The sequence below is a fragment of the Neoarius graeffei genome, chromosome 1 (genome assembly GCF_027579695.1).
Source record: "Neoarius graeffei isolate fNeoGra1 chromosome 1, fNeoGra1.pri, whole genome shotgun sequence".
Taxonomy (NCBI): domain Eukaryota; kingdom Metazoa; phylum Chordata; class Actinopteri; order Siluriformes; family Ariidae; genus Neoarius; species Neoarius graeffei.
In genome coordinates this window covers 9,888,861-9,901,029 of record NC_083569.1, presented here as the reverse complement: position 1 = coordinate 9,901,029, position 12,169 = coordinate 9,888,861, and the positions used below count along the sequence as shown (strand labels likewise).

Here is a 12,169-nt window from a genome sequence, read left to right as displayed (position 1 = left end):
GCTGGCCAAACGTGAACGGCTGGCCGACCTCCTCCAGGCGCAGCGCGAGGAAGCGCTGCCGTTGCTGCTCTGGGGTGTGCCCCATGCTCTGGAGGACAGCTCTGCAGAGGTCGGCGTAGACCAGCCATCTGTCAGCGGGGAGCTGTAGCGCGGCTAGCTGCGCCTCGCCCGTTAGCAGAGGGAGGAGGCGCACCGCGCGCTGTTCCACCGGCCAACCCCACGCCTCTGCTGCTTGCTCAAAAAGAGCAAGGAAGGCTTCAGGGTCGTCCTGCGGACCCATCTTCATTAGGGTGAGGCAGGGAGGGTCCGTGGTGGTGGACCCCGCCAACGCGAGGAGGTGCCGGAATGCCTGGCAATCTTCCTGCTGCACCAGCACCAGGGCTTCGAACTTTTGTTCCTGCTCCTTCCGGAGGGCGACCAGCACCTGGTGCAGGCTCTGGTGGGCCGTGGCGAGGGCATGGACCAGGTCCTTGAGGGGGGAGGACTCCATGGGGCTGTTCTCTTCTGTACTCCAGATCCCGGGTTTCAGCACCACTGTAAGGATTGTTGAAGGTGGTTGGAGCACAGAAGCATGGCAGGCCAGAATCGAGTGTTTTCAAAAACTCTTTTTATTAATAGCTTTTCAGCTTTCCACACTCTCCCAGCCTCACACACGTGCACACACACAAGCATTATGGTTGGGGAGAGAGCTTTTCTCTGCTCTCTCCCTCCTTTTAAAGGGCGCGGTCACTGGGGGAGACACACAAACACGGGTTAATTCATGTCAGGTGCAGTGATTCTGCCCCTTACCTTCCCTGACTCTGCCCTCCATTAACAGACCGACGCTTGACCACGCCCCTGCTGCCACAGGTATATTTTATCCATGGAGCAAGTTAGCTCCTGCTGTCACTTTCACCATCACGTTCTAGCAGCTAGAAATAGTTGTTCCCTCCCTTTTCTCACTTGATGTGAAAAGTTAATGTGACTTCTTTTTATTTATTTATATGCACTTTGGCACTCCGCTGTCTTGAGGACTTTCCCCAGAATGTTCCAAAGCACGAGCACTGAAGACTCCTTGCAAAAATGTTCACGAACCATCTTCTCACAGGAAGCTTCATGATATCTATGATATTTAAAAAAAAAAAAAATTTGTTTTGTGAGACAATGCTTCAACAACGTTTCATTTATCACCAACTTCCGTGGACCATGTTTTTCTGTAGAATTGTTCAGCGCCATTTCCAAATTCTGATGAATGATTGTTACAGTAAATACTATGAATACATGTTTGTTTCCAATTTGACAGACTACATCATGATTACGTATCTCTGTCAAAGCTTTGCCTGTGCTTGTGCACTTTATATATCTTCTCAGAGTGCCAGTATATTTTGCCAATAGTTCCCATTCACTGTTTCTCCAATATCTCTCTGCCATAAGCTACCCATTTCTCTCTCCCCACCCCCATGAAAGTCAATCTGTTATTAGTGAAGACATCCACGAGTGTGAACTGTTTAAAGTCCTCGTGCTGCATCTTTGAATTCCATAATAGACAAAACAAAGCACATGAGATCCACAACAGAAACCTTTTCCACCCAAACAAGTCATAATACATTTACTTCCTGGAAAAGCCCGGTCTTTGTAGCCCTCTACAGAAGATACAGTAGTTACATCCTGGCTTCATAGGGTTTTGAGTTCTCTTGCACACGGCCCTAATGTTCACATGTTCCCAAGACTCTGAATAAGTAGAAATATCTTTGATCCTGGTACTGTTCAAATTTAGTTTCTTTACCCACGTCAGTGTTTATCCAGCTCCAAGATAAAAGATTAGATCTTTCTAACATTTCAGATGAGGACTGCTTCAAGTTTTCGTCCGCACTTTTCAACGATAAAAAATTTTTTTTGCCATTTAATCGTTTGTGTCAGAAAACCCTTCTTTATGATTTGGTTCCTATATACATCTCGATGTATATATATATACGCGCGCGCACACACACACATATACACCCACCCCCCCCCCCCCGAGCTTACTTCGAAACCTTCTGAATTCCCTTAAACCTAAGGAAACATGATCTGTGTAGGTGTTTTGTTCACGTGTTGAATTTTTGCCATCACCTGACTGAAGCGCATGACAGCCAACCTAACAGGGAAGTTGTGACAAAAACCCTCTTGTTATCCTGTGATGTGGCGTCAAACTTTCAGTTACTCAGTTGAGAGAATTTTGGGGATGTCCAAGATCTACAGTTGCATATTGGGTCATGTGCTATCAGTGCAAAATCAAACCAGTAGGCAGAATGGAAGGAGGGGAAAAAAAAAAACAAAGTTTGACAATTGAGCACAAGAAATTCAAGCCTTTGTTGGAAGTTTTGTATTTATTCAGTATGTCTTAGTATCAGTTAGAGAAGTCGCCACACACACATTTATTTATATACTGGGTAATGTCAACCAGTGAATTACCCAAATAAATGCCCATAGTGGAATATGTGTTTAAACAGTATATAAATGTCAGGTCTTGTCTAAGTGGACAAATTACTGGATGTAATTAGGCCATTTTGTTAGCACACAAGTCCTTTCAATTGAGCTTCTCTCTGGAGATCCTAAACTTCATTTCAAGTCCAACGTTAACCAATAAAAAGAGTATCCATAATGGAGTCATAATTTAAAAAGTGACAATACAATATATAGTCATACCTTTAAAAACATGTACATATATACAAGATAGAAAAGTCATGCCTTTTGTACCATTTACATCCAAGTTATTTCTTCAACTCTATAGGAGAGCTAGTGAATGGGATTGACCTGACTTGCATGTACATATTGGTGAGAACTCCTCTCAGCTGACCTTTTGTCCAGAGATCCCAAAAACATTTTAAATTCCACAAACAAGTTAGTCAAATGAACTACTGGTACTTCTACCTAGAGCTCTGGCCATGCTTGGTAGAAAAGGAAATCATTATAACATCATAACTCGGCACAGTTATACTGTCATACAGAACGTAAAACATTGCTCATTTGAAATGTTGTGCAATTAAAGCCAGGTTTACACTGTACGAATTTCTGCTTGCTTGATTTTACGGTCATGGACAAAATCGCATATCATTTAAAGAATTCTTCACCCGTGTGATAAAATCTGCAGCCTTAGAACGCATAAGGTGATGTGCTCACTGGTGGACGATTTGTTCCACTGTGATGAAAGACCCTTGACCACAAAGTTCTAGCAGCATCTGAAAGCAATGACTGATCTCAGAATGGGAGCATTGCTCATTTAGATACGCCTCTAAAAGCCACCAGTAGGAAGACTGGGTCACATTCTCCATGACCCCAGATCATGCTGACTGATGATGTAAGTGGAACATAACAGCAGTATCTTTATCACATAATCTCACATGCATTATCATGCGCTATAGTCTGTTATAGAATTTGACCCAGAATTTACTTGGATAATTGTGTACTGTGCGAAAAGTAATTATCTCAAACGATTGCTGAAATTCCATAGTGTAAAACTAGCTTATGATATCTTATTGGTGGAAGTGAGATACAAAGAACCATGGGGAATTTCTTCATCTTACAAAAAGTACCGACTAACTCATGAACTTGGCATTGTAGTTCCAGTGACAGGTTGTTTAGCTTTTTGGGAATGTAGTGTAGCCAAGTCGCAAGGCAGCAGGGCAACAGATGTAGGTAGATGGGGCCAGTCCAATGGCAGAAGTGACCGATGTAAGAGTTCTACGCATCCATATCAATCCAACTGTCCAGGGTCAGGGCCAGCTCTGGCTTTTGTTCTTGTCAAACTCTTCCGCTGTAGTCCTTAAAGATGAGCCACCAGGTTGTCTGAGTCCCTTTTCCCAAGGTGCATCCTTCCCGTTTTGCTGCTTATGAGACTGATTCCAGAAGGGTTCTGTAGAAGTCAGAACGGAGGAACCTGGGGTACGAGTCCTTTTCCATCAGGCTGAAAACGATCTTCTGGGCATCGTCAAAGCAACACCTTGTTGGGATCTGCACGTTCTGTTTGATTAGCTCCCTGGTTTTGTGGTCAATGTTGATCTGGAGGAAATTACAAAAAATATGTCATCTTAATGACTTTATTACAATCACTTGGCATACTGCTTTTCCAAACTACATGGATATTTGGCTTTGTCAAGTTGATGGATTTGCAATTATCTGTAGCTATTCAACATTCTTGAACATGGATTACATGAAAAAAGTCACAATTTTTACCTCTTTTGGAGCTTCAGCCTGGATATAGCGTTCAAATATCTTCTTGGCTCTGGAGTTGAGCCGAGAGTTGCACTTGATTTTCTTGAACTCCTCGCAGATTATCCAGAATTCAATATTCTCGTCACTAAACTCGGACTTCAGAAAGGCCTGGAAAGTTGTTTTACCAGCTGCAGATGTCGAGAAGAGGAGTCAGTCTGTGTAGTTTTATGGGCATTGCACTTTTTGAACATTTGTCTTAAGGAGGCTTATTTTTGTGCCTTCATACATATTTGTGTCTCTGTAATGACTGTGCCATGAAAGTCTAATGATCTGCTCATAATTACTAGTAGATGATTATCTGTCAAAGATCTAGACATTGGACAATAATTATATATCATAAATGCAGTACTGTGCAGTCGTGCTACTTACATTTTGATCGAAGAAGAGTTTCTAGTGATTGTGACCAGAGCAGGCTCTCCCCAGGTTTAAGTCTGATTGGGATTGAAGGGAAGAATATTAATACCACATAATACATCTAGCTGGTCTACACAGACAAAATCCCATAGTAAATAAATAAACAAAAATTACACTCACTTCTCTGAAATCGGGCTTCTTATGAGCTTGCGCTGAAGCCGCCACTTGAAGTCTTTCCTCCTGTAATGAGAAAAAGTTTCATGTATACAGTATTTTCACAGTTTTCATTCAACAAGGTATCAAAAGTTATATTTAAAAAAATCTACTCACTTAGATTGTGGTGGCATTTCTTCCTTGGTCATATTGTCCAGTTCGTTTGTGATACGTGGCAAGCTTGGCATTTTTTCGCTCTGATGTGTTGTTAGAAGTTTGATGCGTTTGTGTGCAGCACTACCGTTCGTTGGTGAATACAGGATCTGAAAGCAGGATTCTACGCAACAGTTTTTATACAGACAGTATCACTGAAACTATATGCCAGCACGTCATCAACTCAGACATGCCTAACCACAGACAGCAAGAGGAAGTTTCAGCTGACGCTCGTTGGCTGCTTAGGACCTGGTGAACTTGCTGCATACTTTGTTTCTCTCTTTGACATGTACAGATGCAAATCCGACAGTGGAAATTTCAGCAGCCGATAAGCAAATGCTGACTTTTACCTCACAGCTTTTCAGTGAGCTCTTTGTCTGCACTAGCAGAACACAACAAACACAGCTGCCATAGCCATAAACCTGGCTATAAACTGTATAGTATTTTTAGCAATTATTCGACTAGACAATGCTTGTTAACATCATTTGAAGTTTACAGCCATCAGCATGACATGCATTCAGAAATGGTCTGCTTGTTTACTGGGAAAGTTTCCATTCCATCTTCATAATGTTTTACACCTGCCTTTGTAAATTGTTAACTCATGCATAGTAGAAGAATGATAGCACTTGGTCAACTGGCTTACTGTATTTTATGTATAAACCAATGCATGTGTTAATTTAAAAAGGGTCTTTGAGAAAGAAATGGTATCTTTTTATTAAAGGTAAAGCCATTGGTTTTGTATGGTAATGATCTCACAGTTGCAAACTTCTACCAATTCCCCCAAGCTAGCTCCTATGAAAAATAAGAGGTTGAGGTTGTTCATAGCTTTTCCTCTGTCAGAATGACTCTTGCTAGTTAAAACTCTTGCAAGACTCTGGGATTGGAAGGTTACAGTACTGTACAGTGTGTCCTTACTTTAACCTACATGGTTTGGCTTATGAAAGCTTCAGAAACTAGGTTGTGCACACTTGTGGGTAAATGCTAAGCCTAGCAGTTCTTAGAGGGAAATCATGCAAACTGCTAAACCACAGCTGAATGAGTAAAAATTCACTGGAGTCACAGGGGGTTTTGCAAGCAGTGTGTTTGGGGACAGTCAAGAAACTTGAGGACTTTCTCTGTGTGGGGAAACAGAATTGCTGCCGTGTCCTGAGGCAGATCACCAGACAGAATTATAAAAGCCCCATTCTTTTTGAAAGTTTCACTTCTCCTTTTTGGATTTTCTCAAGTCTTCCCATTGCAGAACAAGCTGTCCTTTTATCCTTGAACCTGAGTCCAGGGCAGTCCCTGTTTGATTAGTTGGCATGGATGGAGGAAACCATGGCCTAATGGTTGGCTAGAGAAGCAGCTTTAGGACCAAAAGGTCACCAGTTCGATTCTCTGCACCAGCAGGAATAGCTGAAGTGCCCTTGAGCAAGATCCCTAACCTCTCGAGTAACCTAAATTCTGGATAAGAGGTATGGCAGTGGTGGCTCAGTGGCTAGCCAGAACCACCAACTCTTTGACTCTTGAGCCAAGCCCCTTAGTCCTGTTTCATGGTTGACCCTAACTTCTTAACAAACTAGGACATCCAAGGAAAAGAATTGTACTGTACTCTGTGTACTAGTGGTAATAAAGATGCTATGTATCTCCTATGAAACATAAAATTACTCAATATATTCATATTCAACTTAGGGCAAAGCTTCTCCACTGCCCTGTACCCTGAATATTCATTCACTCATCTTCAGTAAGTGCTTTATCCTGGTTGCAATAAATCCAGACCCTATCCTGGGATGACTGGGTGTAAGACAAGAATACAACATAGATAGGCTTCCAGTTCATCACAGAGGACCACACACATTCAGACCTAGGGATGATCTAGAGCAGCAAATCCACCTACCGGCATGTTTTTGAGAGGTGGGTGGGAATCTGGGAACCTGAAGAACATTAAAATAAATAAAAAGGCTCGGGGTCAAACCAAGGATCTTGGAGTTTTGAGGTAGCATCGTTACCCACTGCACCACCATGCTGCCCAGGTCCATGTGAAATATCATTGAGCGCAGCACAGAGCAACAAATATCTACAATGCATCTGTACCTAAAAGGCCATGTGGAATCAGACACTGCATTTAGGGAACCAAGATGCACCTGCGGTAGAAAGCACATGATATCAGTATTGTTTCTGGCAGGGAAGGTTGAAATAGTGAGACTGGAATAGTCCATTTTCTATTCTGATCCCCAAAAAAGGGAACCTGCTGGCCTTTCAGTGCTAATTTAAAATGGACTACGTTTGATTCCTGGTGCACATTACTTCAGTTGAAGATTTTTTTGTTCAGGTGACTGCACTGGTCCACTTTTTGGGTGAGGGGAAGGTTCTTCAAAAAGCTCTTTGCAGAGTTAAAAAAAGGTCCTGCTTGGAATGATCTTGAGAATAACACGGTTTACTAGGTTGCAGCGTCAGCATGCTTCTTACTATGTTTTGGGGGAACCCCTTTTAGATTTCTATGTAGAATCCTAAAAAGAGAGGATTTCAAAAAAAGTCATTTGAAATCTTGAACTGTTGCCCATCCAAAGAAGCACTGAGGAACCAATTTATCTACATTGATAACCAAATGACCTTTTGAGGTTTGCCAGTTAAGTACCTATTGGGTTGTTGTAGCAGTATACCCTTTGCTCATTTGTTTGAAACCTATGTAGTCATCACATACACAATTTAAAAAAAAGTTCCAATTAGTATCATGAGGAGTTATTTGGTTTGTCCTTCTGAAGGAACCATCCATTATGTGTAACCGCTTATCCTGTGCAGGGTCGCAGGCAAGCTGGAGCCTATCCCAGCTGACTATGGGCGAGAGGCAGGGTACACCCTGGACAAGTTGCCAGATCATCGCAGAGCTGACACATAGAAACAAACAACCATTCACACTCACGGTCAATTTAGAGCCACCAATTAGCCTAACCTGCATATCTTTGGACTGGGGGGGGGGGAACTGGTGCAGCAAGGCCCCCCATTGACCACTGGGCTTGAACCCAGAATCTTCTTGCTGTGAGACAACAGTGCTAACTGCTATATCACCATGATGCCCCCTTCTGAAGGAACCCTTAAAGATATTCTATAGAAGTACTCGAAAGAGGGGTTCTTTTTCAGGGAGGGTTCCTTTTAGGGTTCTTAACTTCCAAACAACCCTTGAGGATTTCAACTGTTTTTTTCTCAAAGAGTGCATTATCCTAATTAACACATCACAGCCATGTTGAGTTCTTACAGTGTGTCAGGGGTGTATTAATTTCCCAAGAGCTTCAGCAATCATCAGTTCAACTCTTTTCAGATGGTCAACACGTGAAAGTAATCACTTATTCTGTTATTTGTCTGAGTTAATAGTCATGGAGTCATAGTCTGAGTTGGGTACGTAGTACTATATTTTTTTATTTCCCCCAAAGAACCTTTGAGAAAGCACAATGAATTCTCCAGACCGCCACTCTTGGTTATATCTCAACTGAATACCCTATAATTGCTTCATCACTTTTCAGAAAGAGTTCGAAGTTGAACCCATTTTGGAAACTTGGTAGCACATCCAACAGTCAACTTTCATAGCTGTCCAGCTTTTTGGCATATAGGAGTTTTAGATTCCTTCTACCATTTAGTCAATTTAAGCACAGTGGTTTTTTTTTGTTTTGTTTTTAAGATTACTGAACACTTTTGGCATGCTAAAGTGTCCATTGGTTTGTTTCTCTTGGAATTTCTTTGCAAGACCCAAAAACAGAGGGTCTTCCATTTAGAATTGCTTCCAAATAAGTCTTGAACTATTTACAAATCGAAGAAGCCTTGAGGAAATGTTTTCTCTGTGTAGATAACCAAATTATTTGTCAGCTTAGTAACCGTTGGATTTTGTATGTACAGATGTGACTGCACACAACACTCAGGCAAGGTTGATAGAACAGCGTGTGGTTTTCAAATACATGTTTAAGAATGATAAACCGGATGTGTCAAGGATGAGGCTACGTGTGTGTCAGACAGGAAACCCTCAGCCCACTCGTTTGGTTTCACACTGACATCTTGGATGTCAAACAGAATGATTAACAGAGGTCCTATGGGTTACATATAAGAGATTTGACAGTGTTGCATGAGACATATTTTTGTGAAATGAAGCAACAAAATACTTGGGGGGGGGGCGTGATGATTGTTAGATAAGCAGTGGCAAGATGGTCTGATGTGACCTAATGTGAGACGGAGTCACTGTTACCATTTCAAAGTTCCAACAGCATCACATCCTTTACACTCACGACCACTTTATTAGGAACACCCATCCATCCATCCATCTGCTGTTTGACGCAGTTCTCTAATCAGCCGATCCCTTTGATGCATAAAAATAACGCAGATACAAATCAAAAGCTTCAGTTAATGTTCACAATGTTCAAACATCAGAATGGGAAAAATTGTGATCTCAAAGTGTGACATTCTTTCACTGTGGCATGGGTTTTGGTTTGAGCCAGATGAGTATTTTTGGTTTAAGTCTTTCAGAAACAGCTGATCTCGTGGGGTTTTCACACACAACAGTCTTTCGAGTTGACACAGAATGGTACGAAAAACAAAAAAACTTTGTGAGTGAGCGAGGGTTCGAGCCCCGTGGCCGGCAAGGGCCTTTCTGTGTGGAGTTTGCATGTTCTCCCCGTGTCCGCGTGGGTTTCCTCCGGGTGCTCCGGTTTCCCCCACAGTCCAAAGACATTAGGTTAACTGGTGACATTAACATTAGGTTAACTGGTGACTCTAAATTGACCATAGGTGTGAATGGTTGTCTGTGTGTATGTGTCAGCCCTGTGATGACCTGGCGACTTGTCCAGGGTGTACTCCACCTTTCGCCCGTAGTCAGCTGGGATAGGCTCCAGCTTGCCTGCGACCCTGTAGAACAGGATAAAGCGGCTAGAGATAATGAGATGAGACATAATCACTCTTTACAACCGTGTTGAGCAGAAAAGCATCTCAGCATGCAACAGAAAACAGAAGACCACATTGGGTTCCACTCGTCCAGCCAAGAACAGGGATCTTAGAATCAAGAACAAGTTCGTATTAAAGTCGCTGATGAGTTTAGCGATTTTTTTTATTTTTTTTTATTTTTATACCACAGCTGTTTGCAAACATTTTTAAAGAACAGCACACACTTTTAACCATTTATAGCTTCAGTTAATGTTAAGGGATGTCAGTGAGATGTCTGTCGCTCCTTTACCAACCTCTTTTTCCCCCCTTCTTTTGTGGAAATGAACGGGACAACTTGCGGCCATGCCACTCTGAGAATGCTTGCCCGTACAAAAAAGAAGTTTATTCAAGTGTGCTCCTAGTATACTTCTTTTAAACTAAAAATAAGAGAGTATGCTTTCAGTTTAATTTTTATTTACTTATCAGAGATATACTTAATAAAGTTATACATAAGTATACTTGGCTTATACTGAAAAGTATATAGAAAAGTCTAAGTATATAAAGCTTATACTCAAACTTTTGATCAAGATATACTTAAAAGTGTAATAAAGTATTAAAATACTTGTGCCTGATGTTTAAGTGTACTTGTTGTGCTTATCCTTTTGATAGTAGCCTATAAAATGCTTCTTTTTCACACATATCGGTTTCTTTGTGATACAAGGTGGCATGGTTTAAATCCCATCTTTTAAAACATGTACCATAAGTTTGTGGTCAGCTCTGGGGTGGAATAGCTTAAGAGTAAACAGTGTTGGAACTTAAACTTATCTTTTATGTATATAGTGTTATTAACCCACAAAGAGACAGATAAACATTTCTCTTTTATTTGCCAACAAATCTGAAAGCAAAAGTGAGAACATTGTGACAGGCTTGAATCATACTGGCTGTTTCTAAAAAGAATTTCTATTTTTGATTCGTCAGACCTCGGGACAATTTCCCACTTCACCTCAGTCCATTGTAAAAGAGCTCGGGCCCAGAGAAGGTGGAGGTGTTTCTGGATATTGTTTATATCTGGTATTAACTCGCATTTGTGGATGCAGTAATGAACTGTTTTTTCACAGACGATGGTTTTCTGAAGTGTTCCTGAGCCCGTACAGTGATTTCCCCTTCAGACACGTGTCTGCATTTAATGCAGTGTTGCCTGAGGGCCTGAAGATCACAGGCATCCGATGTCAGTTTTGAGCCTTGTATCTTGCGTACAGAGATTTCTCCAGATTCTCTGAATCTTTTAATGATATTATGTACCATAGATGATGTGATCCTCAAATTCTTTGCAATTTTACACTGAGGAATGTTATTCTTAAAATGTTGCGCTGTTTGCCCGTGCAGTCTTTCACAGAGCGATGAACCCCCTCCTCATCTTTACTTCTGAGAGTCTCAGACTCTCTGGGATGCTCATTTTATACCAAATCATGTCACTGACCTGTTGCCAATTAACCTATTTATTTATTTATTAGCATTACACAACTCTTTCAGTCTTTTGTTGCCCGTGTCAACTTTTCTGAAACGTGTTGCTGGCATCAAATTCAAAATTACCATATATTTTTCAAAAAACAATAAAATTTCTCAGTTTCAACATTTGGTATGTGAACTTTGTACTTTTTCAACGAAATATAGATTTTCCATGAATTGCAAATGATCACATTATGTTTTTATTTACAGTTTGCACAGCTTCCCAACTTTTTTGGAATTGGGGTTGTAAATTCATAGTATATTTCCAGTATACTTTTGTAAGCTAAAGAGTGGACTACAAGTATAGAACTAGTAAACTATCAGTATATAAGTTTACTTGTGGTATACTTGCAGTACACCGACTAGTGGCCTAGTGGTAGCGTGTCCGCCTCTCGATCGGGAGATCGTGAGTTCTATTCACGGTCGGGTCATACCAAAGACCATCATAAAAATGGTACCTACTACCATCTGGCAAGGCACGCTGCAATACAGATGTGCATGGGGAGTTGAACTCTCGTGGTTACCAGAGGACTAGCCCCCCACTGTAACCCTAGCTATGTAATAGGCGAGAGGCCGAGGGCTACGGAAACGGAGATCGGCGCCGCCCGATGCGCCACCATCAGAGTTGGGCCTGGTTAGTACTTGAGTGGGAGACTGCCTAGGAATACCAGGTACTGGGCGTGGGAAGGACTTTGACTTGATACTTGCAGTACAAAATAAAAAATACTAGTTGTATACTCAAAGCTTACTTCTCTTAGACTTAAAGTATACTACTTATAAACTAAAAGTGGGCCAATTTAGTCCCAAGAAGTGTTAGATTAGTTTA

The 12,169-nt window shown here is 41.5% G+C and overlaps 1 protein-coding gene across 1 annotated transcript; it reads right to left on the bottom strand.

Annotated features, from left to right (window-relative positions):
* Window positions 1–2,326: 2,326 nt before the first annotated feature.
* Window positions 2,327–5,089, bottom strand: rgs13 (regulator of G protein signaling 13). The gene is made up of 5 exons (XM_060921614.1): window positions 4,915–5,089; window positions 4,765–4,824; window positions 4,600–4,661; window positions 4,192–4,358; window positions 2,327–4,017 (listed from the first exon to the last, which is right to left on the bottom strand). The coding sequence occupies exons 1-5, from the start codon at window positions 4,983–4,985 to the stop codon at window positions 3,847–3,849; spliced, it is 531 nt and encodes a 176-aa protein (XP_060777597.1). The 5' UTR covers window positions 4,986–5,089; the 3' UTR covers window positions 2,327–3,846.
* Window positions 5,090–12,169: the final 7,080 nt, after the last annotated feature.

Excerpts from the sequence above, each read along its gene's own strand:
- rgs13 (XM_060921614.1), bottom strand. The coding sequence starts at position 4,985 with ATGCCAAGCTTGCCACGTATCACAAACGAACTGGACAATATGACCAAG. Across the intron at positions 4,825-4,914 it reads GAAATGCCACCACAATCTAA|GAGGAAAGACTTCAAGTGGC; the intron begins GTGAGTAGATTT and ends TTCTCATTACAG. Across the intron at positions 4,359-4,599 it reads AACTCTTCTTCGATCAAAAT|CTGGTAAAACAACTTTCCAG; the intron begins GTAAGTAGCACG and ends CGACATCTGCAG.